Source organism: Hyphopichia burtonii (genome assembly GCF_001661395.1).
Source record: "Hyphopichia burtonii NRRL Y-1933 unplaced genomic scaffold HYPBUscaffold_10, whole genome shotgun sequence".
Classification (NCBI taxonomy): Eukaryota; Fungi; Ascomycota; class Pichiomycetes; order Serinales; family Debaryomycetaceae; genus Hyphopichia; species Hyphopichia burtonii.
In genome coordinates this window covers 1-27,479 of record NW_017963737.1, presented here as the reverse complement: position 1 = coordinate 27,479, position 27,479 = coordinate 1, and the positions used below count along the sequence as shown (strand labels likewise).

The following is a 27,479-nucleotide window of genomic DNA, read 5'->3' as shown; positions in this document are numbered from 1 at the left end:
CATATTTGAAAAATCAAGTACTTCTTCAACTGATAACTACAGATCTGAGTATAATGTTCAGGATTAACGGCTCTTTAGTGAGGCGAACACGGTTCTCTGCTGTGCGTCGAGTCTATCCAAGCAGATCGATCATCATCAATTCGGACTTGCAAAGGCTTCTCGATGATGCAAATGAACATCCCGTTATCGTTATTGGAGGTGGCCATGCTGGATGTGAAGCAGCTACAGGGTCAGCTCGTACAGGCTCTAAAACTACCTTGGTAACTCCTTTCATAAACAAGATAGGTACAGCCTCTTGTAACCCATCGATGGGGGGTGTGGGGAAAGGTACTCTTCTTCGTGAAGTTGATGCATTGGATGGGGTTTCATCTAAGGTCACCGATAAGGCTGGCATTCACTTCAAAGTTTTGAATGCTTCCAGGGGACCGGCGGTACATGGACCCCGTGCTCAGATAGACCGTAAAATTTACTTGGAAGAGATGCAAAAAGTAATCCTTAACTACCCAAATTTATCTGTTTTGGAAGCACAAGTTGAAGATATCATCATAGATCCCTCTCATAGCGATGTTGATTTTTCTGGAAGAAACTATGGTCAAGTGAAAGGTGTTATTTTGTCTGATGGTCGTGTTTTAAGATGTTCTAAAGTGGTTGTAACTACTGGTACTTTCTTGGGAGGTGAAATACATATAGGGTTAACAGCATATCCTTCTGGGCGTATGGGTGAAGACGCCACTTTTGGCTTATCAAAAACATTCAGGGAAGCAGGGTTCCGTGTCGGTAGACTCAAAACTGGTACCCCACCTCGATTATCTTCTAAAACTATCGATTATTCCAATTTGAAATCAGAAAGTTCTGATTTCCCTCCGCAACCAATGTCTTACATGAATGATAAGGTTTCTCTCGAAGATAAACTAATGAAATGCTATATAACCTACACTAATCCCGATTTCCATGACTTGATTGCAGATAATCTTGATAAATCAATACATATAAGAGAAACAGTCAAGGGACCTCGTTACTGCCCTTCAATTGAATCAAAAATAATCAAGTTTCCACAAAAATCATCACACATGGTTTGGCTTGAACCTGAAGGTTTGGATACTGACATTGTGTATCCAAATGGTATTTCCTGTACCATGCCAGAGGATATCCAAGAAAAGATGGTTAGAATGTTGCCGGGTTGTGAAAATGTTACTATGACTCAACCGGGTTATGGTGTGGAATATGATTACTTAGACCCTAGGGAATTGAAAAACACTCTCGAAACTAAGTTAGTCAACGGTCTATACTTAGCTGGTCAGATTAATGGTACCACTGGCTATGAAGAAGCTGCTTCACAAGGTTGTATAGCGGGTATAAATGCAGGGTTAGCGGCAGAAAATAAACTGCCTTTGGTTCTCCGTCGTTCTGATGGTTTTACAGGTGTTTTGATAGATGATCTTATCACGAAGGGTGTGGAAGAACCTTATAGAATGTTCAGTTCACGTTCTGAATTCAGAGTTTCAATAAGATCTGATAATGCTGATTACAGACTAACTGAAAAGGGGTTCACAGCAGGTGCTGTTGGTTCAGAGAGATACAATCATTTTAAAAATGAATTAGAAATTTTCCAGCTCGTGAGAGATCATTTGAAGTCTATTTCTATGAGTGGTCATAAATGGGGAAATTTGTTAGAAGGTGTTAATCGCGATTTTAAAAAGAACACTCCGGTCGACGCTTTCAAGCTTTTGTCATATGTTGATATCAATATGGCAGGCCTTCTTCCCCATTTGAATAAAATTGGCGAACTTCCTTCTGTTTACAATAAACTTAACAAGAGATTAATATCAAGACTTGAAGTCGAAAGTTTATATGAATTGTGGACTAAGAAGGAAGCTACTCACGTCAAGGCATATGAAGCAGATGAAAATCTCCTTTTACCTTTGAATTTCAAATATAGTAATGAAGGAAACTTAAAAATTTCTCATGAAGTCTGCACTTTACTTAACACCGTTCAACCGGAGACAATTGGTCAAGCCAGAAGGGTTCAAGGTATCACCCCTGCTGCTATTTTCGAGCTTTACAAGTTGGTCAAAGGTAAGCAGAACGAACTAGCTGCCCAAAGGCTGGCAGCTTAAGTTGATTTTCAAATTGTAAACATCCTGTAGATATTCTATTTATATTTAATGTACATAAGTTATAATACAGACCTCGATCTATTGATAATTCTAATTTTCCTCAGAATCACTGAATCCACCCAAGTGTCTTGTTTCAGTTCGTATGCTTTCCTCCGAGGATTTTTCACCTTTCACTTCTGACTTTTCAGAATCTTTCTTCCTACCCGAGGAATGATTCTTAGGCTCCATACTGTCAGCCAAGCTGTTGTCGAGCAAGATTAATGACTCCAAGGGTAAAAACCTTTGAGCCAACTTGGAAATATTCTCCACTTCACTGCAGTTATCCTCTTCAGAATCTTTTACCCTATTCAAAAATAATAGAACGTCCTTAAGTCCAATACGTTTAGATTTTCTATGGACCGCAAATGCTTCCAAATCTGAAACTATATTTTGTAGAAAATCTTCGGACAACTCTTTAAGGGTTTGTTGTGTCGTGGTTGGAATTTGCTCCAACTTCTTCTTTTTCCTAGGTGGCCCTGGATTTTGGCTAAAAGACGTAGTGCTGATTGTCTTGACCAAATCTTTCACCATTCGGATAGGGATATGGCTGGCCGTTGCCAGGGGAACTTTTTGAACAGTAATTTTCTTAGAGCCTTCCTTGGCTGAAGTAGGAGTTTTCTTGTTTGTCGATGTAAATACATCTCCTTTAGCTTCTTTGACACGGCTTTCATGTTCTTCAAGGAAGTCTCTCTGTGTTTCTTCCAAATCATCACTGCCTAGCATGTATTGCTCACGAATCATTCCTTCAGGTGAGTCTGTTTGGATAGCATGGTCATCTTGATTGGGATAGTCGGTGCCAGCGTTTGATGGTGTAACAATCTTGCTTGGGGAGTATTGTGAATTCGAATAGTCATTATATTGTAAGTCGCCTATGTCAATCTGCTCGAAGGATTGATGGAATTGAGGAGTCATTTGGACTGATTCTCTATCTTCTGCCAGAGATTGTTTCAGACTCAAGTTTGTGTTTGGGCTTTCAGGACTCATCATTTCTACGTTATTTATATTATTCATATCATCTTGGTAATGTTCGTCATTCTCAAGTTGGGGTTGTTCGATATTGAATTGGTCTGGTTCAGAAGCTATCACTTCCTTTCCTTGTGATTCGTGAACATCATTAAGTTCAGACTCAACCTCCGCTGACTTAGGTTCTTGTAAATAGCCCAGGGTATTCTGTTCCGGTGTTTCGTGGGTGAAGTTCGATATTTCTTTTGAGGCATCTGGTGGCGTAACGACTCCCAGGTTTACAGTAGAAGAGTTTCTTCTCGTTTTTTCTGATTCTTCCAACTCTGTTAAATCTTTTATAATAAACCCTGTGGAATCTTCATTTTCACGATCTGTAGCACCTTTGGTTTGAATTTCACTTCTGCCTATACTTTCAGGTGATTTGTCGACAGTGAAATTGATTGTCAGGGTGGTTTTCCTATTTTTTCTTTTCCTTTGGCTTTCTATAATCCGTTCGAGATACGATTTGAATCCAGGCCGTTGGCGGGGGTACTCCTGATCTTCTAAGAACCCACTTTCCCTTGGAGTCATGATGCCCAGCAGTAAGGGGTCCTCTAATTTCTTATTTGTAACAGCTCCATCGGTATTCCCATTAAGATCGTCAACTATACGATGATGATTAATAGGTGATCCAAGTACTTCATCTGAGGGTAATGGAAGCGAATGATCGAATTCCTGAGGTATATTGTCACTGTGGAATCGATCATTATTCTGCGACGGTATGTTGGGATACAAGTGTCTCTTCTCTTTATATTCTTTCGAGTTATCCGGGGGTGATGGTTGCTTCTCTTTAGCTTGTCTATTTTGTTCCTCGATCAGAACTTTACATAAAGCTCGTAAGTACCCAATGGTAATTGACCCTCCATAGTTAGGGTCATACGATGGCTGCTGCTCTTGGAGCATTCCAGTTGATGATCTTCTTCTTCGAATTGATCTTGAAACATAATGGTCACTGGACCTTCGATGACTTCGACGGATAGGTGTTTCAGCTTCAGGAGTACGAGGTCTTGAACGAGATCTAGGACGCAATCGCAGACGAGACTGGGACCTGCCGGAGCGATTCAAGGCAGCTATTATATCTGGAAGCTCTTGAGGAGGAAGATGAATATCACTAGTCCGGGTCCTGCCTCGTAGTCTTGAATCAGACATGGGAATATTTATTAGAGTCTCATCGGTCCTTATAACTTTTCGCAGAGGGGTCGACGGTTCAGTCCTACTCCTGGTAGGAGAAAGCAGCTTCTGATGCACAAGGTTGGTCAGATCCATGGTAGGATCATCTGGGTGGAAGGGTAGTTGCAAGATAAAAGTAAAAACGATAAGATCAAGTTTGTTTATGTTTTTGATTTCTACTACTTTATTCTATTTTTCCTTTCTCACGCATTAGATTTTTCATTCTTTAATTTTTTTTTTTTTTAGTTCTCTTTATTGAAGAATAGCTATAAACTACCAAAGATGTCAGTACCTTCACAAGATAACTTGAATAATGGTGATAGCTTACTAACGGCGTTGGTTTCAGGGTTTTTCGCTTCGGCCGTTTCTGCCACGTTTACTTACCCTCTAGACTCAATGAAAACCCAACAGCAACTTACCAATAATGCCCTTTTGAAAAAGCATAATCTTGAAGTTGCATATTCTAAAACAATTGGACAGTTTTTCAAGGGTGGTAGTGCTCTAGTAATTGGAAGCTTGTTTAAGAATAGTGCCCGAATAATCCTGTATAACTGGCTGTCGAAATTTATGTCTATTGATACCCATGATGCAAATGGAGAACATAGACAAAAAACAAGTGCTCCAAGAATGGTGATAGCTGGGGCAATGAGTGGGTTTATTGAAACTCTTTGGATTATTCCATTTGAAAATATAAAGATAACCATGGTTCAAAATATGTTATTACATAATGAAATTATTAAATACTCTGATCGTTTTGATGTTACCGGACATTATGTTAGCAACAAACATCATAAACCTATTCAAAATATCTTCTCCAAGCAATATGTTTCGCCCCATGCATATTTAACTTCTGAACTCTACGCCCAATTGAAAGGAGCAAGACCTACATCTAAATTCAATCAAGGTTCAAATAAGATACATCCAAATTATCATAATACTACAAAACTTGATAGCTTGAAGATGAAATATAATAAATCACCATCATCAACATTTCTACACACCATTAAAGAAATGTATCAATTAAAAGGAATGTCTGCATTTACTTCAGGTACCTGTATTACATTTATTAGACAGATAGCCCTTTCTGGAGTCTGGTTATCAACATATAATGCCACTAGACAATTGATAGATCCTCATAACACCAGTAATGAACAAAGTTGGTTCGGCCATAAACACACTGCAATACAGCTGGTGGGATTACATGTTCTTTCATCAACAGCTGTTGTTTTAGCCACTCAACCTTTGGATGTTATTAAGACCCATTTACAGCTGAAAAACGGGAAACTTGTTTATAGAGATTCATTGAGTACAGCTTTTAAATTATTCTTATCGCAAGGCCCTACTGCCATGTTCAAAGGGGCAATTCCTAGAGGTCTCAAAATTTTGATTAATGGTGGGTTAACTGCTGCTGTTTATGGTAAGGTTGAGGATTTGGTTAACGTTGCAAGTGACCAACAAGTATTTGGCGAATAAATCATTGTAAATATAAGATTATTTATTTCTTTGTTTTTTTTTTTTTACATTTATATCATCATTCTTCTAAGTAAACGGGTATTAAAGTTTCACCACTCTTATGTACTACTCCGTTGAAACTTTTAGCCAATAATCCACCCGCAAAACTTGGTTGACTAAAACCAAGGTTGTTTTTATTAAGAGTAATTCCGTAAACCATATTGGAAAGGACAGTTTCAAGTAATTTCAAAGCTAATCCGTGGCGCCTCCAATTATGGCATACCCATATTCTTGAAATACCAACCTTGATCAGTTTATTTGTTGGCTGAGGTATTATCTTTTGAGTCTTATAGAGCATCCATCGACACTGCTTTTCCAGATCTTGAATCGGATCAATGATACATAACCCAATTGCTTTATTTTCTATGATCATAACAAATGCTTTACCTTGAATGTCGACATCTTTATGATCCATTTTCCACCATTCTGCAGCAGGCAGGGCATTCAATTCCTGGTTCACCATTTTTAAAAGTTCATCTACTTTTGATATTTGTCTGGATGACTTCTTATCAATCATTGATATCCTTACTTCAGTTAAAGTTTTCAATGATTTTGGTCTACCCTTGGATGAGTCAATGTTAAAAGTAGTTATGCAACGTTCGTCAGATAAGTTCCAAGTCAACCCGTTGATAAAACTCGAATGGTACTTTTCGTGCATGCTTTTATCCTTCTCGAAATAGTCATAGTAGCACATTCCACAGACTTTACATGTTATTGATTTCGATTTTGAAGGAATTGATAAATGGGATTGGACTTTCTTAGGTCTCTTAAGCTCACGATTCCCATCTTTGGAAGGGGATTCCACGTCAGTTTGCGACAGTAGAGGTGATATTAGCTGTCTCAGGGACCTTTTCATCTGATTTCCCAACTATAAACGTAACAAAATGCTGGTATTTTGAATGGAAGGACGCGTTGATGCTCCATTCCACCGATGTATCTTTTTTCATTCAATGAGATCACCCCAGTTTTTTTTTTTTTCCTCGTTGACTGAAAGTTTTCCAACTACAACTCAATTACTACAAATTAAACTAGTAATCGAAACTAAAAATGGCCTCAAGATACGTGCACTTACTTCCAGTCAACGGTAGATGGAAGCAGCAAATCACTGATTTTCTCAGCGAAGATGTTCCATCTTTTGATTATGGAGCTTTTGTTGTTGGAGACAAAGAAGAAACTGCTTCACTTTATATGAAACAAAGTGGATTAATTTGTGGGGTTCCCTTTGCAGCTGAAGTTTTCCAGCAGTGTGAATTGGCTGTTGAATGGCACTTCAAAGAAGGAGACTATATTGGAACTGAAGAATTAAGTAAGAACGGAGGGAAGTTAGTAGTTGCTACAGTCAAAGGTACTGCTAATAAAATTCTTTTAGCAGAAAGAACTGCGTTAAACTTGTTATCAAGATCATCAGGTATTGCAACTCAATCATATATAACCAAGAAATTGGCCGATGAAAATGGGTATAATGGACTTATTGCCGGTACTAGAAAAACCACCCCTGGTTTAAGACAAATTGAAAAATATTCAATGTTAGTTGGTGGAGTTGATCCCCATAGATATGATTTGAGCTCAATGGTGATGTTGAAGGATAATCATATTGCATCCACTGGTAGTATAACCTCAGCAGTTAAAAGTGCTAGATCAGTATGCGGATTTGCAGTTAAAGTAGAAGTTGAAGTTAGTACTGAAGAAGACGCAAGAGAAGCAATTGATGCCGGTGCTGATGTTATTATGTTAGATAACTTTAAAGGAGATGAATTACAAAAAGTAGCTCAGAGTTTAAAGAAGTATTATCAAGGACAAAACAAATCATTTTTATTAGAATGTTCCGGAGGTCTTACATTACAAAATTTGGGAAGTTATTTATGTAATGATATTGACATTTACTCAACATCATCAATTCACCAAGGATGTAATATTATTGATTTTTCATTAAAGATCAATGCTTAATTATATAGATTTTATAGTTAACGAATAGATGAAACACTTTTCAATTCAATACTTTGAAATCCAGAATTAAACCCAATAATATCATCGACATTACCCAAGATTTTGTTTGAATCATCATCTAATTCAGAGACCTTATTACGATGATTCAACAGAATTCCTGATTGGTTGGTTAACCCACTTAACATACTTGCATCAATTTCAGTAGTATTATTTGGTAAAATTGAATTTGAATTAGTAATATTAGGTTGTTTCAAAGATTTTTTACCAAAACACCTTATTGCTCTTATATGAGAATCTTTACCATCTTGATGATTAGCCAAGATTATTAGCTTGACTATAAAACATTTTAAAACTCCATCTGATCGTATACCATTAAAAATAATATGAGACCAACCAATAGGCTTATTAAAATTTACAGTACAAACTTCAGTTAAATCCCAACCTGAACTACCAGCCATTATTTTTATTTTAGAAGGAGTATAAGATTCATCGAGAGAAAAATTAGTGAAAATTGATATTCTTTCTAAAGAAACTTTTTTAGAAAATTGAATTGTTACTGAATGAGGATTACTTAACTGATTATTATTTAATCCATTATTTGAAGAGTTTTGATTACCGTTACTACCATCAGACTGCCACAAAGTATCAGGAGAATCATCTCTTAATTGAGTCAACCCACAACCTTGCTTAAAAGATGATAATTTCCAATTTGCTAAAGGAGATAAGTCTAATAATTGTAAACTTTCTAATTCTTCTAAACCTCTAGTATAATAAACTCTTTGAATTTGCTCAAGACTTGGTTGATGATCCGAGGACATCCCCATTTCTTCTATTTGATCATTATCTTGATCTATATCATCATCAATATTATAATTAGCTTGATTTGTATCATTACTAGCTAACGAATCAATAATTTCGTCGGCGGGGATTGTTTCTTGAATTTGTAATTCATGTTGCAGTTGCGATGAGGTATCTGCTATATTTGAGGATGATCTATTTCTTCTGAGAGATTCATTTCTGTTGTCCATACTTAGTCAGACTGATGTATTTAGCTGATAGAGTTGTGTTTATTGTGGTCGCGGTTATGTTTTTTACAGTTCCAACTTCCGAGCAAATCTTAAAAAGGACGACTTTTTTATTCCCAAACTTGACCGGAATATAAATGTCGTTTACCAACTATCATTCACTGTAACATAGGGAGGAATGCGAAGAAGCGTATTTCGAACTATCATTCACTGTGTAAAATAGGGAGTAATGCATAAAAGCGTATAGATGTAGGTTAAAGGGAAATTGCATGATGGCATTGAAACATCTCCAAGGTGGAATTGAATTGAAAAATCTAACTACATTGTATAATATGCCAATCATTGAAAGCAAACTCAGTTAACGCAATTGGTATAGAAGTAATGACGTTAGTACCTTTCTAGACCTCTCTACGTAGAAAACAACAATTAAATGGTTTTCTTGAGAGACATGTTGGATGATTCAAAACAATGGAATGAAAGCAGAACTTACAATTATGCTCAGGAAACAACCAAACAGAAAGAGCATCACCGAGCGATCCAATGCAAGTAAGGCATTCCAAACGAAGTAATCACGAAAACGTACGCACGCTCAAACTGTGACGGATGTGTATCAAGGAATACCCTTCTGTTTGGTTGCAAAAAAAATATGAGGGAAGTGAATTTCTCTACAGAAAAAAGAATGAAGCAGAATGGAAGAAAAGACTTGCGAAGATGTCGATATTTCAAGTTTAACCATGGTTATTTGCCTGCAGCATTTTTGATTTTTGTGTGTTTTTACTGTTGGTTAGTATTGAAGTATTGTCCACCACGGTTTTCTTCGAGTGTAAACTCGATTGAGGGCAAAGTTTATGATGAAAACACTGTAAAAGTATACACTGACCACTACATTGTAAAACATACATTGAATACATTGTAAAACATACGTTGACTACATTGTAAAACATACATTGACTACATTGTAAAACATACGTTGACTACACACTGTAAAACATACATTGACTACACATTGTAAATACATATCTTAATTTGCGGTAAGTTTTTCAATAATTTGTTCATGCTGAGGAAACTTCTCAATCAACTCGTCTTTTTTGAAAAGAGCGAATTCTCTAAAGTCAAAGCCGGGGCTTACCATGGCACTAACCAAAGAGTAGTCGGTATCAACCGAAGAACCAAAGATGATTCCGGCCGGAACCTCATACTGAAGAAGCTGACCTTTAGAAATGTCATCCCCCAATTTAACAGTATAATAATGGCCCGACTCCGGATCAATACAATGAACGGTTAAAGGATTACCGGCATGATAATACCAGACTTCATTTGATTTAAGCTGATGAAAATTAGAAAAATTATTTTCTTTAATTAGAAAAAGAATGTTGGTATAGAGGGGAACTTGTAGTCCGGTGGCAGAAGTCACCAATTGAGAGGATGCTCCGGTCTGTTTGAAGTAACCCCCCTCTGGGTGGCTTTCCAACTCGTAGTACTTGATCCAATCTTCTGGAGATGGCATGATTAGCGATGAGTTGGAAGGAACCATCCAAACTCATAAAGAAAAAGTAAAAAAAGTAAGACTTCAAACCCGTACCCACTCGCGATCGAAACACAAGCTACAAACACAATCTACAAACACAATCTACAAACACAATCTTCAAACAAGAAACAATAATTAGCTCATCGAGTAGTGACTTCAAATCAACAAGAAAAATTCTTGAATCCTCCGCCATTTAATCCGAAAGTTCCTGCCCTTGTATTGTGCTTCATCCTGTGCAGCCGGAAGGCTTGACACAAGCAATGACGTTGCAAGTCTTGGAGGTCTCCACATTCAACCAGCCGATCTTATTATCATCGAAATTAGGCGTTGCATTCGAAACCTAGTCCTAACATCATGCTGTAATCGAATTTATCCGTCCCAGTGGTCATACCAGCAACCTTAAGTAGACAAAATGTCGCGCCGTGTCGCAGGATACCTTACTGTATTCGGTGAATGTCGCCCACGCACAGTGACGTATTTTTGGCGAAAGTGAACCCTCTGCGACCACTTCCGGGGGCAAGCCATTCGTTAACGCTTAGCTCTAATATATGAAACTGATCCAGATTCGTGGAGAGTTACGAGCTTGCCATTACCTACCACCTCAACCCACCCGGTCAAACCATCTGGTAAAACCGTCATAAAACCATCGTAAAACCGCCAGGTAAAACCACCAAGGGAAACCTGGAAACTAGAGAACCCATCTCGATTTAAATAACGATTCACGCAGAGGTGAAGAGATTTCAGTTAAATTGCTGCCTAAAGGAAAAAAAAGCCGTGCACGTGACGGCGAGGGTGTTCCGGGGGTGGGGCTTTCCCATACTAAACCCAAGAGTGTCTCACCACCACAAACTGAAAGGTCCCGCCCCTCGGGGAACCTGCTTAGATGCAGTTTGGTTGCTTCCCGTTCTGCGTAGTAAACCGGAATTGACTATGGTTTGGGTTATCTGCTGGACATTTCTTTTGACTCGTTTTAATTTTCTTTTTTGGCATGTTGATGGATTTTTAAATATTCTTATATATATATATGTTTGCTGTTGATGTAGTTTTGTAGTTCTTGTCTTATTCTTTTTCACTCTAATTCTTTTTTTCATTACTTTTCTTTTGATTCTTTAATTTTCTTTTGCAACAAGAATGGGGTTTTTTTCAAAGAAAAAGGATGAAAAACCAGTGGCCAGACCACATAATCCTATCGCTGATAAGCCTAAGCGTATGGATGAGCATATTGAAGATGTTGGTGATGGTGGTCAAATTAATAAAGAACAACAGGAATTATTACGTCGTACTTCAAAACTCCCCGGTAAAATTCATACCGATGGTAGAAGAGTCTTGACTGAACGAGACTGTTTTGATAAATTAGGTTATTCTTTTTCCACAAGAAGAAAATGGACTATTTTATCCGTTATTTTTGCAGTTCAAGTTTCGATGAACTTTAATACCTCGGTTTATCCAAATGCAATTGTCCCAATTTCTGAACATTTTGGCATTAGTGAACAAGCTGCTCGTTGTTCCCAAATGATTTTTTTGGTTGCTTATGCTTTTGGTTGTGAATTATGGGCTCCTTGGTCCGAAGAATGGGGTCGTTTCTGGATTATGCAAGCTTCATTGTTTTTCGTTAATATTTGGCAGATTGTCGGTGGGACCGCTACTAACTTTGGTTCAATCATGGTTGCTCGTTTCCTTGGTGGTTTATCTTCAGCTGGTGGTTCGGTCACTTTGGGGATGACTGCTGATTTATACGATGCAAACACCCAAAATTTCGCCGTTTGTTATATCGTTTTGTCCTCGGTGGGTGGGTCAAGTATTGGTCCGGTGTTTGGTGGTTTAATGCAAGATCATTTATCCTGGAGATGGAATTTCTGGATTCAATTGATTTTTGGTGGAGTGGTACAGATTGCCCATTTCTTTTTGGTTTCAGAAACTAGATCAACGGTTTTAATAGATCGTGAAGCTAAACGTAGAAGAAAAACTGGTGAAGATCCAGAAATTTATGGTCCTGGTGAAGTGGCCGATCCTTTAACTTTTTCTCATGTTATGAAAATTTGGATTCGTCCTTTCGAAATGTTTTTACGTGAACCAATTGTCTTGTGTCTTTCTCTTCTTTCTGGGTTTTCCGATGCTTTGATTTTCGTTTGTATGGAATCTTTCACTTTGGTTTATGAACAATGGGGGTTTTCCGCCACCGCTTGTGGTCTTGCTTTTCTTCCGGTCATTATTGGATACTTCATCGCTTATGGTATTCATTTACCGGACTGTTATCGTCAACGTCAAATTTTCACCCAACACGGTGAAGAAGCTAGGTTGGCTGAACGTCGTCTTTTACTTCTTTTATTTTTGGCTCCTTTAGAAGCTATTGGTTTATTTGGTTTTGCTTGGACTTCAATGGGTCCTTCTCATAATCCTTGGATTGCTCCAATGATTTTTAGTTGTTTAATTGCAATTGCTAATTTTAGTATTTACATGTCTACCATTGATTATATGATTGCAGCTTATGGTCCTTATTCTGCTTCTGCTACTGGTGGTAACGGTTTTGCTCGTGATTTCTTGGCTGGTATCTCTGCTATGTATGCCGGTCCAATGTATACTAACATTGGTGGAAAATTACATTTACAATGGGCTAGTACTCTTCTTGGATGTTTGGCTATAATTGTGGCTATTCCAATTTACATTTTCTATTGGAAAGGTCCAGTTATTAGACAAAGAAGTAAATTTGCCCAAACTTTGGCTGCAGATCGTAAAGTTCTTACAATGGACGATGGTGAACACGAATTTAATTCTTCAAGCTCAACTGACGCAGATTCTTGAACTTTATTTAATATAGATTTTAATATACATATACATTGGTTAATTTTTCTTGTAGTAATGTATCTATGACATTTTCGGCATTTTTGCTGTATTTCTGAAAATTTCAATTAGTTGACCTCCCTTCAGTTATACAAACAATGATTTTATTGAAAACGACTGTTGATAACGGACAAACAATTGTCGAAATACCAACATTCAACAGTATGTTTGTGCAATATTAAATTTGCAATCATTTTGTTTTTGTGCTATTTTGCTTCTTTGGTTGCAACAATCGTTTCCATGTCCTTTAATTTGGGAGGTGAGGCCTTTGCTGATTCCATCACCCCCTGAAGTAAAGTTTATGTACATATAATTGTTTAAGCATACATGCCGACATTTAGAGATACGAGCTTCCGCACTCTAAGTCGTTTTTTCAACCTTGAGATAAGGATTGCACGGTTAATATATAAAGGTTTTGATTTATAACAGCTTCAACATGAGTTATTTAAACAATCAACCTGCATCTGAAGTTTTTGTTGATTACAATTTTCATTAAAATAATAATTGAATACATTTAGATTACAAACAAATATTAAAGATACAAAACTTATACATAAAAGCTCTATTCCGAAAGCTCAATTAAAACTTTCCCTTGAGCTTTATTAGTGCTTAATCTTTCAAAAGCATCTTGGAAATTGGATAATTTATGAATACTATCCACGTTGACTTTCAAAGTTTCCTTTTCAATCAAATCTTTAGCATGATCAATCCATTTTGTACCGGGTGAAACAAAAGAAAATTTGTAACTATAAGTAGTCAAACCAAATAACTCGGCAAAAGTACGGTAGATGGCCTTGATGTTTGGAAGAAACAAACCGAATATAGTAGCAGTTGTATATTCATACTTCTTATCACCAACAACAGTTACATATGAACCTCCTTCATTTTTATGTTTAAGAATTTCATTTATTTGTGGGAATAAATCAGAAGACCCAGCAGAATCAAGAATGGCATCAAATTTACCAGTTTCTTTAACCGATTCCAATACTGGATTCAAAATTGATTTATGTTTAGTGTAATCAATGATTTTATCAGCTCCAAAACTTTTTATATCATCGTCAGATTTAGGGGAATTGGTGGTTACAATTTCTTTGACATTATAATAATTTTTAGCCAATTGGACTAAATATCTTCCAACTGAAGTACCAGCCCCAATAATTAGAACTTTTGAATTTGAATTGAGTTCGGAAGCCTTGTCAAAAACATCAAGAGCAGTTCCCAAGACTAATGGAAAAGCTGATGCTTCTGAAAGACTTAAATTCTTCGGAATTAACGCACTTTCAACATCTTTTTCGTCAAATGGGTCAAGTATAACATACTCAGCAACGGTACCCGGACCGAAAAATCTTGGATACATCCCACTAATTTGATCATTGATTTTGAAAGATGTTTTCTCAGCGGCTTCATCTCCAATATCAACAATTGTTCCAGAATAGTCTCTTCCAATACCTTGTTCGCCAATGAACCTTGATAATAATTTAGGAGAAGAACGATAGATGACAAGGTCAACAGGATTCAAAGCAGCATAATTGACTTTAACTAAAATTTTTTTGGAATTAATACCATATTTACCATTAGGTTTTTTTTCCAACTTGATGGTTTTATCAGTGAGAGTTAATGGGTCGGAACCATCAAAGTAAGTAACGGCTTTATAAGTCAAAGTATCAGTTTCGAATGACATTTTCAAATATATAGAAGGGGAAAAAGTGTAACTTCAAGGGATGTGTTTTAGTTCTTCTCATTGCTGTAAAGGTCGTCGGATATATGAACCACCGAATGAGATGTTTTCGCACTTAGCAAACCTTGGGTGCACGGAACTTTTGGGAGCCACAGATGAAGGCTGCTAAACAGAGCATTTATCACCAAAATCTTTCCTCCAATCACATTGGTTTAGCAATAGGGAACGGTTATCTAGACGATAAACTTATTTCTTTGCTTTTCTTGCGATGATATTTCATTAGATGATTTAAATCAAGCATGATTCATAAAACTGTTAAACTTTGTAGAATGAAAAAGTAGTATAGAATTAGATTCTTGTACCACTACTAATATGGCTGACGACTTGTCTGACTTTTTCCATCGCTGACTCGTTTGTTGCAAAATCAGAGTGTCAAGATCCGAAATAGTGCTCGTATCAACAATTTCACTCGTACCATAAGCGGGTTAAGCGATTTTATGATCCATCCATCCCAAAATAAGACCTATACAATAGTTCAAGACAATTGAATCCCAAAACCCCTTCAAGGCCATATACTCCGATAGCTCAAAAAGTTGTAGAAATGATCTATATTATCCGTTATAATTAGCTGAAAAGTCTAGAAAAGTAAATTCATTGTATACTTCAGCGATATTCAATTATTACTTGGACTCAGTAAGTTGATCCTTTGATTTAAGTGAATTTTTTCTTACTATCTACAAGCGCATATAAGGCAACTGGTTCACTGTTTATCGTACAGGGTGGTGCTATCATTAAAGAAACTTTCTGTGCATTTAGCCAAACTTCTCAATTACTATTGCAAGTATCCCAAATATGTACCACATATTCGATGTCAAATTAAACGTTTGGAAAAATGGACTGAGCTATAGAATGAGCTATCCATGTACCATTGATGGCGTGGAAATTGACGTTCTGTATCAATTAAATATGATGAAACCAATGGCATGGACATGCAATGAAAAAGATAATCCACATCGAATTATAATTCCAAACTTTATATTGCAAAAAGTTGCTCAAAATAATCAGATCTTCAAAATTGCTGCAACATTTTAATAACGTAAGACTAGTTTCTATTTAATAAAACCTATTAATATATCTATGTAACATTTCTAAAAATCTTATATGTTTTATTAGGATTGCAAGGGATGTTATGGAACTCATATTCAATCAATGCACATAGGAACTGAAACTAAATTCATCATAAGGAGGAGATAAATTTCATCTATGGCGATTGTATGTGAGCTACATCTAAAGTTTCTTTAATGGACCTTTCACTGTACTTGAGTTACATTGATTCATGTTCATGACCATTAGTCTATAATTAACATACTACTCCTCAAAATCTAAGATAATTTCATGGTGAACCTTTATATAAAACCTTTTATATCTATAATGACGAAAACTAGCTTTGGTTTTATTTATAGAATTTGACGTATTTTTTAAACAAATAAACAAAAAAATGCGAAATTAAGCCCAAATTTAAGGTTTGCCCTTTTTAAATTTGGAACCTTCGATTTAAATGTAGGTCCCTTAATCTTTTTCTATACAGACTGCTTAGTGGCTTTATTTTTAAATTGTGGAGAGACCTTTCATTTCTATTGGTTAAAATATAACTGTATGGTTGAAAAAACTCCATGTCATTTGGCCAAGAGTTACAGATTGAAGCCGTACATTTTCATCTAGTCCTTTGATTCTTAGAGTTGAATCTTTATTCAAGAACTTAAATTCTATTTTTATTCCAAAGTATTATAGGAAACCATTTTCAAACCAGTATCCACGTTTCAACTTAACTTAAATTGTAATTGTTCAATGATAATTCTGGAATATATAAGAGTACCCGATTGCTCGAAATGAAAAAGGTTTTACTGTTATAATCAATCAATAAAACTATTAAATCCAAGAAATGAAATTCTCTACTTTATCTATCTTAACTTTTGTTGCTGCTGCTGTTGCTGACCTTAAATTCGACGCTACGGTTTATGCCCCAGATACTACTTTAGATGGTGTTGCTATTAAGAAAGTAGATTCCCATCTTTTTGTTTTCTCGGTTGGTGGTGACGAAGGTGTTGACTTGTCTTTAACTTTTAAAGATTCTGCTTTAGAAGATCAAGATGGAACTGGTGTTTATGTTAACTCCGACACTGGTGAAGTTGGAAGCGTAAGTGGTACTCAAAGTCCAACCGAAGACTTCTCTTATGCCAATGATATATTACTTTATCAAGGCAAGAGTGAATGGAAAGCTTGCCCAAGTGGTGAAAACAAGTATTCTTTAGTCACCGGGGTCGACTGTGATGGCTCTACAGATATTTACTTAGTTATGTCTAATCAACAAGAAGTTTGATTATGCTTCTACATTTATTAGCGATGTATGGCCTCTTTATTTAGTGTTAAGGTTCTAATATCACTATTGTCTTTTTTTAACAAAAAAACTGTACTTTGATTAAAACGTGTAGTCAGTGTAACTAGCCAGTGAAGGCTTTGTATCCAATTTGTTCTAACCTTAAAAGCTCAAAACTAAGCCCTGAAGCTAGTCAATTGAGGTTTTTATTAGATCTCAAAATGCTTTTTCAATCATTTATTATTTCGCGATAATGCGAAATAATGTGAAAATGAGCTGCAAAATTTATTTCTATGAAGCCAATCAATTATACACTGCTGTATTAAATTTCCTGTTGAAATGCCTTTGAGTAGGTTTAATTCGTTCAATGGGATTCATAGAAAACGAGTTACAAATGTCTTAAAAAAGAAAATATAATATCATTGCAATATCTACAGCTGGTTTTAACTAATACTTAAGAAATCTTGAAAATAATCGAAAGCACAAATTGCTTGCACTTATTTTGTAAGTAACTATTAAAGACACTGCAGGCATTCTATTTTAGCATTCAAACAGGATTCTTTCAATGCAGAAATTTATATTTATTTTGCTTTTCGGCTATTCAAGTGAATAACCATTAACCTATATACATCCATGTCAATAGAAATACATTAAGTCACTTGTAAACTTTGAGTGAAAGGTGTTTCGTCTCGGAATCCTCACAAACTTTCATAATTCACTAATAACCTAGACTTGAATGAAAACATGACCGTGGGAGGAAACGAAGTATATAAAATGGCCATCAATCTCCTTTGACTTTTTAATGAGAAGAGAAACTACACCAAAAGTGGATAACATTTCTCCTTGAATAAATTCAAAATACATGTACCCCATTATTTGCTACACAGTCATATTCAGTTTCCTCTGGGAAACAGCCAATGCTGGTATATTGTATCTTATAGGTGGTACTGTATCAGGTGCTAATAGCAAAGCATCATCGTCCAATGACTCGAGTTTAAATGAAGTTATATACGGGAAACACTATGATGACGACGGGTTCATCTACGAGCTAGGGGTTGACATTTCAGATACTCCACAATCCGAAATCAACGATCTAATACAGGAATTGATTGACAATGCACACAAAGCTAAGTTTTCAAATAATGACGTACGCTATGTTTCTACTTTACAAATGAAGAATGCTTTAGATGATGCTGAACAAACTAACCACGTACCCCCCGACATTAAAGCGAGAAACCCGAGTGCTTGGAGTGACTGGCACAATTTGCAGCGTGATGAAAAGCATAAAGGAAAAAATATTAGGATGGCTATTAAATACGGTATCAAGAAGGGATTAGAAGCGATCACAGATACAGCTCTGGGGAGCATTTTTGCGGTTACGGAGACACATTTAAGTGAGTTGCTAAACGGAGACAAAGATGGATTTGAATCTTTTGGCTATTCTGAGGTATTGCCCATAGGTGAGAAATGGGACTCTGCCGTGGGATTAGCTTTTGTAGAAAATTGTGCTACGAAAGGAAATGGATTTAATACTAAAGCTTGTAAATCAAATTTGGAAAAAGCCTTTCGTTGGGCAGATACTGCTTTGGATAGCCATCCGGATAGGGACCTGTGGGCAGTTGGATTCCTGAATCTGGAGGAGTGGAATCTATGTATTAGGATTGTTCGTAAGGAGTCATACAATACTGAAGCTGGAGCGGAAAAGGCTGTGCAAAGAATTGGTTGCCCTAAAGGCTATTGCGATAGCGGGACCTTGGGACATATATCTCATGATGAACTTTGATTCATCGTTTTTCGACTGTTTCATGAAGAAAACGTATGTTTCAGCGGTCAAAATGTTAATTGTCGTAGATGCGAGCTTCTTGATCTCAGCTCATTCCAAAGATGTACAAAAAGAATCCAATTTCCATAGTATTTGGCAACATGAGAACATGATTAATATGAAAAGCAGCAGTGTCGTAATATTGTAATGAAGATCGAGCGTAAATATTTATTAGTAGGCATTTGGGACTTCGCGGAATATATGAAAGGTTCATATAAGATCAAGAAAATACAATTCTAATTGCAATTGTAATAGAGATAAAACCTGTAGAGATTACATAGGTGATGAAGCTTGATACATTAGAAAGTGTAAGAAACAACATTTCGCGAATTGATTGAGATTTGGGTGCAAAATTATGTAAAATTGATTGTAACTATCAGGTGAGAAATGCAAAAAATAGAAAAATACAAAACTGTAGATAAAGATATTATTGACATGGCAGGGAATTTTGAAATCAAGTAAAAGACTTGGGATCAAAGGGTACATGAAAATAGGAGTTAGTAGATTGTCAAAAAAGAAAAAAAAATGTACAGCGTAGCGAAAGAATAGTATTTTGGGAGATGGATAGAGAAACAGAGCATGAATAGACTGACCAGAGAAACGAAAGATAGTTTGAGTAAGTAGATTGTGTGTGTGCTGCAAATAAAATAAGTCATCTTTGTAAGTCTGTATTCATAAATTTTTTAAATAAGTTTTTATATCAAATTTGATAAGTGAGAGAAGGTTTAATTTATATCCAAAAGGTATTAAAGGTAAAAAATATTGGGAAACTTTGTTTATGGCTTCCATTTATTTTACCAAATAACATCTCTATAAGACTTGCATGTGGTCATTTTGGCTGCAAATAGTGTAACTTAATACCACAGAAAGACCTGAAATCTCTTTTCGAAAGAACAACCTTTAATAGGATGTTGTTTCAGTAGAAGTGGCCGTGCTCTGAAATGAAGATAGCTCTGAAACCTCTATTCCCTAATAGAAGCTTGATATAGCCTCTATGTCTGTACTGAAAGTGAAAGTGTGTAGTAGAGTCTCGTTCTCGTATCGAACATATATGTTGAATAGTCGGGAAGTATCTCACTCTTCGTAAGTTAAAGAGCTATCGATGGAATAATATCATTTATGGTAAGTGGATCTTGTGTACTAATTAGTTTACTGATAACCATTGTATTGACAAGCCCTTTGTTACTTTCCAAGATCCCAAGAACAAGGTATATCGAGGTTATTTATTCTCCTAAAGGGTAACATTTCTACGCGATAACTAAAACCCATGTAGATTAAATCGTGTTACAAGTCACTGTATAATTCGTTACATTACTACATTTATGATTTATAACATACTATGTCCAGCAGTGGGAGGTGCTGCTTAGTATCGGTAAGTACGCGTAGATTCATGATAGAACCTATGACTTGATCCTTAATACCAATTTCGTATTGATTACTCCACATTAATTTTGAACAATATTCAAATATATACCAAAGAAAAGATATTAAAAGATGAATAGTTAGTTTATTAGATAGTTCTATGTGGAAGTGACTTTACATGGTTGCAGCTACTTAGTTAACCATATATACAAAATTGCGAATTATTTCAGACCCTAATCATGCTGTTTTGGTGATTCAGATCATTTTGAAGCTGGAAATGATGCCTTTACTTGATTAGTTCTCCCAAATATCGGCAAAAAAGCGTTATATATTACATTAATCAATAGAGCCTTATTACTTGTCGCTAGTTTATACTTTGTTTACAAAGCTTTAAGTAGGCTCTTTGAGTTTAGATATCGGAATTGATAAGCTCGATAATCATATTTTCATTTTTGACAATTATCAGATAAGGAATTGTGCTTTTCTAAACAGGAAATTGGCAACTAAGCGCAATAAGGAAGTCAATCGCTAAATGTTCTCTTTCTTGTTTGGAACCTATTGTCTTTTTATTAAGGGATGGTGACCCTTAAGATAAGAGTAGAAGTAATATAAATAGTAAAGACATTCTAAGGCATGTATAGTAACAAACAACGACAAAATAGTAATTAATAAGTAATGGCTACTCCAGATCTATTAAGAAGTATTCAAGATAATCGTATTGATAAAGTTATTCCAGAATCCGTTTATGACTCCAATTTAAAGTCCATATATGACAAGCTTATTGAAAAAAGTGGAGTCAAAACCGTGGAAGCTAAATTCGATCCTTATAAGCATTTGAAATACTGATGGAAAAGACAAGGAGAAATTCCATTCTACTAGAAAGATATCTATGGAAGAGTTGAGAAGATCTGACCCTGACCAAATTACTGATCTTGGTGTAACAGATCCTTTCCCTCTTTTCACTAATGAAGCTATTTCATTAATGAGGCAAGAATTTTTGAATCGAGATATCTTCTTGAAATATACAAGATACTCATATAACTCAACAAGTGGATTGGATGCCAATTTAAGAGGGTACGTTAAGGATATGGATACTATAAATTGTCCCTTTATTCATAGTGCTTGGAACCATCCTTTGACCATAGATTTGATTAATAAAATGGCAGGAGTTGAATTAGAAATAATTTATGATTATGAGATTGCAATTGTGAATCTTTCAATGAAAAGCGAAGAACAGGCTGCAGAAGAAAGAATCAGATTCGCTAGGGAACAATCTTTGAGTGGTGTAAGTAATGGTGAAGATATTCCGGCTGTTGTTGGTTGGCATTATGACTCACAGCCACTTGTCTGTGTTCTTATGCTATCAGATACAACTAATATGATTGGTGGTGAAACTTGTTTAAGAAAAGGGTTAAGAGAAGGTGAAACCACTGAAGAAGTTATACCAGTTCCGGGTCCCTCTCGTGGTAATGCCTGTATTTTACAAGGTAGGTTTATTGAACATATTGCACCTAAACCTTTAGGTTCAAGCGAGAGAATGACCATGATTACTTCGTATAGACCTAAAAACCCATTAACAGTAGAAACTGCTATCTTGAAGACTGTTAAGCCAGAGATTAATTGGAGTTCTAGGTACTCTGATTATTATGCTGAATGGGTTGACTACAGGAGTGAAATTATCAAGAAAAGATTGGATCATCTAAACAGCACCATAAAAACTCGTAGAGTTAACCACAAATTTGATAAGGAAGCTGTGATGGACAATTTGAGAGAAATTTCCAAGTATCTCAGCAAGACTTATGAGGAAATGGAAGTGCCGGACGAAGAATGGAGAAAAATAATTCAGAATAACAATCGAAAGTAGATTATATTTAACTTTTTCGTCCTATCATTCTCTCGTATTTGGTTGTATATCCTAATGTTTAGTTTTATATTCTATTTCATATGTTTGTTATTTTTGTCAAGTTTTGTAATAAAGATATTCCTAAACCCCTGTAACAGTCCCGGGGATCTGTTCTTACAGGTTTCGTAAACTAAACTTGTATGTTTCAGAATCTCCCTTTTATCTCTACTTTTGGATGTTACAAATGTACTTGTTCCCACAGCTGTAACTATATTACTCTTTAACTATGAATCTTTCCTATATTTCTTCTAACTAAATGATTAACATATATAGAGATGAATCTCTATTGAAAATGTTAATCATTTTCTCCTATTTTCTCTAAGCTATTCTTATCTAATCAAGCCCTCTTAAATATTTATCAATACATATTTACAGCTTGAACGACTCTTAAATATTACACATACTTTTCTTGCACATTAGTTGAAACTGTTTAAACCCAAATCTTCCAACTGACAAAAGAATTACGGGTGAAAATACAGTTAGCTCATTTATCTTGATCAGATTTAGCTGGTTAGTGCGGTCTCCTTAGACCATGTAATTGAGAATATTCAGAATGCACCGTGGAATCCAGGCCCCATACTTAGGATAATTTCGCAACATCTTTCAAGGGATTTGAAACGATTGCGAAATTTGAAATTTAAATTCGTTAAAAAAGAGCCGCAAAATGTAATCAATTTTCCGTCTTTGGCGGACACCCACAACACCTGTTGAAGATAATTCATATTCACAAGAGGAAAAACAGGAAATCATAAAAACATGTCTCACACAAATGTGGCTGCAAAAGCCTTATCTTTTATTATAATCGAATAGAAGTGTTATGGCTCTTCTTGATTTGAAGACTTTTGTAGTAATTCTTACCTAACTCTATTTGAACATTTATATTCGGGTTATTTGCTATGAAGTGGCCCTGTTTGTAGAAAAAAATATCAAATAAATGAATATGAGTGATAACTGGCTGGAGAAACAAAAGGAAAAAGTTGTTAGCGTCAACGTCTTGAATGAAGAAGTCGAAGTTGAATCACTTTCTTCTAAAGAAAATGTTTTCCAGGATAAAGCGGTCTGCGACTATTACAGAAATTTGTATGAAAGATCAAATTATGAATGCCGTCATCATTTTGACGCCGACTTAACTTGGACTTTGAAAGAAGAAAAGGAAATTTTAAGGATAAATGATTGGAGAGTTACATTTTGGGCTTTCATCATGTTCACTGGTTTGAACTTGGACAGGTTTAATATCAGACAGGCAGTCTCAGACGACATGTTACAAGAATTGAATTTAACTACCAACGATTATAATTTGGGTAATACAATTAACTTGCTCTGTTTTCTATCTGCTGAATTACCATCTCAATTAATCTCAAAAAAATTAGGTGCTGATATCTGGATTCCTACTCAGATATGTATTTGGTCTATTGTTTCACTAACCCAGTTTTGGATTAAATCAAAAACTGGGTTTTTAGTCACGAGAGCTTTAATAGGTACCTTTGAAGGTGGATTCATTTGTGACATGATGTTGTTCATGTCTTATTTTTATACCGGAGCAGAAATGCCATGGAGAGTCTCTTTATTTTATATTTCAAACTCTTCAACAACAGTTATTGCTGCTTTATTAGGATCTGCTCTACTTTTAATAAAAACTGACTCAGTCCCCCAAGGTTGGAGGTTCATGTTTTTAATCGAAGGTGCGATAACTTTAGTCATCGGTATTGCTTCCTACTTCATGATGCCAGCTTCAGCTGTTGAAACTAAAAAATGGTATAGAAAGAATGGTTGGTATACTGAACGTCAAGAAAAAATTTTAGTTAATAAAGTGTTAAGAGATGATCCGAATAAAGGTGACATGAATAATAGACAGCCAGTAAGTTTAAAGGAGTTGGTAAAAGCTATTTTTGATTATGACTTGGTTCCAATTTATCTAGTAAGGCTTTTAACTGATCTTTCCAGTTCTCCAGTGTCAACTTACTTGACTTTGACTTTAAGACACTTGGGGTTCTCTCCAATTGTAACGAATTTGTTGACTATTCCCCAAAATGTTCTTTCTATTATAACCATGATGGCTATTGGTTGGTTTTCAGAGAGAATAAATGATCGTACATTAGCTCTCTCAATAATTCCGATTTGGACTGTGATTTGTTTGATAGTATTACGATTTTGGTCAAAAGCTCAAATTGATATTTGGGGAACTTACGCTTTATTACTTATTTTGCTAGGAGCTCCAACTGATGGACCACTTTCAATAACCTGGAGCTCTAGTAACAGTAACTCTGTGCGTAATAGAGCTGTTTCTTCAGCAGTTGTTAATATGTTTGCACAGTCGGCGCTGATAATCGGTTCTAATATCTATAGAGACGATGATAAGCCGTTATATAAACGTGGGAATGTTGACTTGATCGGTATAGCTTTCGGATCTTTGGCTGTGATCATTTTTGCAAGGTTTTATTATATTTGGAGAAATAAGTCAAATAAAAAAAGATGGAATGCATTGACATTTGAAGAGCAGGAAAGCTACTTACATACTACTACCGATGAAACTAATAAGAAGATCAATTTTAAATTTGTATATTAGTATATAAGTATACCAGATGTACGGAGGTTTTTGTCTACTAAATATGTGCATGGCACGACTAAAGACTTCAATAAGTCGCACTTTTGTATTTATGGTTAGCGCACGCGAACTACAACTTAGTAGTTGCAGTCCCAAACAGTGTAGATAAATATTACTTGTTTTCATTCACTTCTCTTCTACACTTAACTAACTAACTTATCTTTAATATAATCTTTTATCTTTACTATATATTGAATATTGTTAATTATTCAAAACTATAAAGTAATTAGTGAAATCGCATACTTGACAAATAGGAAACTGTCACTGAGTATTAAAGTCAAAGGAAACTGGCTTCTCACTAACAAATATATTCTACGCGTACTTACCAATAATAAAATATATATTTTATTCAAGGTTATTGCCTAGTTATTAAACTACAAGTGATAATTTTAGGATAAGTTATCGATCGAAGATTAATACCAAAAGATAGTTAAACTAAATCCACTAAAACTCATTAAAACAAAAGTCCCCAAACAAAAAAAAAAAAAAAAAATTTTCCAAAAGAATATCAAGAAACCCCTGTTTCTTTAGCAAAATTCAACATTCCTCTCAGAAGACAATACACAACCCAGTGTCCTTGTCATCTCATTGTTATTTCAAGTCGTTGCTAGTCTGCTAACACCGTACAACGAACTAGACGACGAATCATATAAGCAAAAACAAAAAAAAAAAAAAAAAATATCATATTATACTAATAATCATAATAATTTAATTTTTGCAACCATATAAAAAAAAAAAAAAAAAATAAATATTTTTTTTTTCTCAACCACATACATACTATACATTTTCTCATTATCAGACACAGATTTTGCAATATTCCCAACAACACCAACATCATGCTGCCTCCGCCAAATCCAGAAGAAGGTAAGTGGCTCTTTATCCCCAACCAGCCGGTAATCCGGTATCCTCTCAACACAATGGACGTTCCCATGGCCAACCGTATTGAGGATGTTTCTGCCGATTCCCCATCCCAGTCTATGGTTCACTTGATCAACCGAGCTAATCCACCGACCCCTCTTACCAATCAATGGCCCGACGCCTTTCAACCTCAGCAATCCGCTGAAGTGATCATTCCCCGTCAACATTTTAACGACCTCGTCGGACTCAAGCCGACTATAGATAATATTCAACAAACTTTGGAATCTCTCGGTGGACAACTCAATCCCAATGACCCAAATCCCATTGACCCATCACAACCAGCCATCGGTAATGCAATTAAACAATTGACCCAGTACTGTCTGAACTTAGGAGAGCTGTTTAACAAAGTTGCGGATACCGTCACCTCAAACACCCAAGGCCTTACCAACGAATTATTAATCCGTGACAACAGGAGTCAAGACATGATCAAACAACATCACCAAGAGATGGCAAGAAAACAGGACGAGCTAATCCAACAAAAGCAGACAATCTCTAAGATTATCGACACCATCAATAAAGTAGCTAAAAATACTGCTCTCCTTCCCGACTCAAAAGAAAAAATTACGGACATTCACACATTAGGACACGAAGTTAAACGTAAGTTGGAAGCCGCTCAAATCAATTATGACGATCAAATGACGTTGCTTAAACAGGATCTCCAGTCTATCAAGACAAATATCAGCGATCACCCAGATGCTGACGCTATAGCTCGATCCGTTAGAGATATTACTGATGGTCGTTATCAAACCATCAAAGACGCTATCTCAGAAAAGCACAGTGCATTGTTAGTCCACAACCAAAAAATGAACGATTTAAAAGAGGCTATCCGATCTCACAGTGCCCAATACCAAAGCCTCCGTGCTAACTATGCCGACCTTCAACTCCTGGTCATTAGAGAAGCGAAGGAAGCAGCCAATTCTAACACACCACGAGCCGAAGCTAAATGGCTAGAATTCAAAAATCATGCAGCCGCTAGAGAATCACAAATTAAAGATGAGATTATGGAATACACCAAGGACTTTGGAAATCAAATGACCAAGACGATCATGGAGAACTTTAAACTAAACAACAAAGAAGCAAATAGCATAACCAAGGCAGCTCTTGAAAGAATTCGTGAAGACATAGCCGCTGATCTGGACAATGACGCTAAAACCCTTAAAGAAGCACTTCACCTCCAAGAGAAACAAATGAATGCTATGAACAGCTTACACGAAAGTTTTGCCGCTACTCTTAGGATCGAAGCTGATTCCCGAGCCCAGAATGATGCTAAGACCATCAAGAAAGAGGCCCATAGCACTAGTCAAGTTCCTCAACAGTCAAAGGTCCCCGACCAAACCTCTTCTTCCGTCAATGCTCAGGAACCACCCCAAGTAACTCACTCTCAACTGATTCCTCCGTCTATCTCTACTCCTCTGTTTATCAACAACCCTACGAGTACCACAAATCCACCAACTCCCCCTCTGCAACCGTTTATTAACATCTCTAATACAGGAACCAACTCCCCCCCTCCTCCACCTCCCCATCTGAAACCATCTCTTGACTCCCATGTTACTTACTCTAGATGTACGGAGGTTTTTTATACGGAGGTTTTTGCCCTAACTAAATACTAGATGTACGGAGGTTTTTGCCCTAA

General features: G+C 36.1%; 14 protein-coding genes across 14 annotated transcripts; 9 read left to right on the top strand and 5 right to left on the bottom strand.

The window, feature by feature from the left end:
- The first annotated feature begins 38 nt into the window (after positions 1 to 38).
- On the top strand, positions 39 to 2,200 carry MTO1 (tRNA modification protein). The gene has a single exon (XM_020221980.1). It carries the CDS (start codon positions 54 to 56, stop codon positions 2,115 to 2,117), a length of 2,064 nt encoding a protein of 687 aa, XP_020073692.1. The 5' UTR covers positions 39 to 53; the 3' UTR covers positions 2,118 to 2,200.
- HYPBUDRAFT_154263 (uncharacterized protein) lies at positions 1,971 to 4,470 on the bottom strand. The gene has a single exon (XM_020221979.1). It carries the CDS (start codon positions 4,422 to 4,424, stop codon positions 2,208 to 2,210), a length of 2,217 nt encoding a protein of 738 aa, XP_020073691.1. The 5' UTR covers positions 4,425 to 4,470; the 3' UTR covers positions 1,971 to 2,207.
- A 140-nt stretch (positions 4,471 to 4,610) lies between these two features.
- On the top strand, positions 4,611 to 5,801 carry HYPBUDRAFT_8484 (uncharacterized protein; the record flags this gene model as incomplete). Its single annotated transcript, XM_020223742.1, has 1 exon — positions 4,611 to 5,801. The coding sequence occupies one exon, from the start codon at positions 4,611 to 4,613 to the stop codon at positions 5,799 to 5,801; it is 1,191 nt and encodes a 396-aa protein (XP_020073690.1).
- A 58-nt stretch (positions 5,802 to 5,859) lies between these two features.
- On the bottom strand, positions 5,860 to 6,696 carry HYPBUDRAFT_115742 (uncharacterized protein; the record flags this gene model as incomplete). The annotated part of the gene is made up of 1 exon (XM_020219143.1): positions 5,860 to 6,696. One exon carries the CDS (start codon positions 6,694 to 6,696, stop codon positions 5,860 to 5,862), a length of 837 nt encoding a protein of 278 aa, XP_020073689.1.
- A 191-nt stretch (positions 6,697 to 6,887) lies between these two features.
- Positions 6,888 to 7,787, top strand: HYPBUDRAFT_159051 (nicotinate-nucleotide diphosphorylase (carboxylating); the record flags this gene model as incomplete). Its single annotated transcript, XM_020222419.1, has 1 exon — positions 6,888 to 7,787. The coding sequence occupies one exon, from the start codon at positions 6,888 to 6,890 to the stop codon at positions 7,785 to 7,787; it is 900 nt and encodes a 299-aa protein (XP_020073688.1).
- Positions 7,788 to 7,804: 17 nt separating this feature from the next.
- Positions 7,805 to 8,638, bottom strand: HYPBUDRAFT_88244 (anaphase promoting complex subunit; the record flags this gene model as incomplete). Its single annotated transcript, XM_020223812.2, has 1 exon — positions 7,805 to 8,638. A coding segment is annotated over one exon (834 nt), but the record flags the coding sequence as incomplete, so codon positions are not given.
- Positions 8,639 to 9,833: 1,195 nt separating this feature from the next.
- HYPBUDRAFT_150945 (cupin domain-containing protein) lies at positions 9,834 to 10,319 on the bottom strand (the record flags this gene model as incomplete). The annotated part of the gene is made up of 1 exon (XM_020220316.1): positions 9,834 to 10,319. The coding sequence occupies one exon, from the start codon at positions 10,317 to 10,319 to the stop codon at positions 9,834 to 9,836; it is 486 nt and encodes a 161-aa protein (XP_020073686.1).
- A 1,152-nt stretch (positions 10,320 to 11,471) lies between these two features.
- HYPBUDRAFT_159049 (MFS general substrate transporter) lies at positions 11,472 to 13,185 on the top strand (the record flags this gene model as incomplete). The annotated part of the gene is made up of 2 exons (XM_020222418.1): positions 11,472 to 13,076; positions 13,159 to 13,185. 2 exons carry the CDS (start codon positions 11,472 to 11,474, stop codon positions 13,183 to 13,185), a joined length of 1,632 nt encoding a protein of 543 aa, XP_020073685.1.
- Positions 13,186 to 13,743: 558 nt separating this feature from the next.
- On the bottom strand, positions 13,744 to 14,862 carry YIM1 (Yim1p; the record flags this gene model as incomplete). Its single annotated transcript, XM_020222417.1, has 1 exon — positions 13,744 to 14,862. The coding sequence occupies one exon, from the start codon at positions 14,860 to 14,862 to the stop codon at positions 13,744 to 13,746; it is 1,119 nt and encodes a 372-aa protein (XP_020073684.1).
- A 1,716-nt stretch (positions 14,863 to 16,578) lies between these two features.
- Positions 16,579 to 17,239, top strand: HYPBUDRAFT_145247 (uncharacterized protein; the record flags this gene model as incomplete). The annotated part of the gene is made up of 1 exon (XM_020219905.1): positions 16,579 to 17,239. The coding sequence occupies exon 1, from the start codon at positions 16,802 to 16,804 to the stop codon at positions 17,237 to 17,239; it is 438 nt and encodes a 145-aa protein (XP_020073683.1). The 5' UTR covers positions 16,579 to 16,801.
- Positions 17,240 to 18,533: 1,294 nt separating this feature from the next.
- On the top strand, positions 18,534 to 19,116 carry HYPBUDRAFT_130389 (uncharacterized protein). Its single transcript, XM_020219426.1, has one exon. It carries the CDS (start codon positions 18,540 to 18,542, stop codon positions 19,017 to 19,019), a length of 480 nt encoding a protein of 159 aa, XP_020073682.1. The 5' UTR covers positions 18,534 to 18,539; the 3' UTR covers positions 19,020 to 19,116.
- A 1,979-nt stretch (positions 19,117 to 21,095) lies between these two features.
- HYPBUDRAFT_13712 (uncharacterized protein) lies at positions 21,096 to 22,284 on the top strand (the record flags this gene model as incomplete). Its single annotated transcript, XM_020219625.1, has 2 exons — positions 21,096 to 21,181; positions 21,300 to 22,284. The coding sequence occupies 2 exons, from the start codon at positions 21,096 to 21,098 to the stop codon at positions 22,282 to 22,284; spliced, it is 1,071 nt and encodes a 356-aa protein (XP_020073681.1).
- Positions 22,285 to 23,263: 979 nt separating this feature from the next.
- HYPBUDRAFT_145240 (MFS general substrate transporter) lies at positions 23,264 to 24,889 on the top strand (the record flags this gene model as incomplete). The annotated part of the gene is made up of 1 exon (XM_020219904.1): positions 23,264 to 24,889. One exon carries the CDS (start codon positions 23,264 to 23,266, stop codon positions 24,887 to 24,889), a length of 1,626 nt encoding a protein of 541 aa, XP_020073680.1.
- A 760-nt stretch (positions 24,890 to 25,649) lies between these two features.
- Positions 25,650 to 27,456, top strand: HYPBUDRAFT_169008 (uncharacterized protein; the record flags this gene model as incomplete). The annotated part of the gene is made up of 1 exon (XM_020222829.1): positions 25,650 to 27,456. The coding sequence occupies exon 1, from the start codon at positions 25,765 to 25,767 to the stop codon at positions 27,454 to 27,456; it is 1,692 nt and encodes a 563-aa protein (XP_020073679.1). The 5' UTR covers positions 25,650 to 25,764.
- Positions 27,457 to 27,479: the final 23 nt, after the last annotated feature.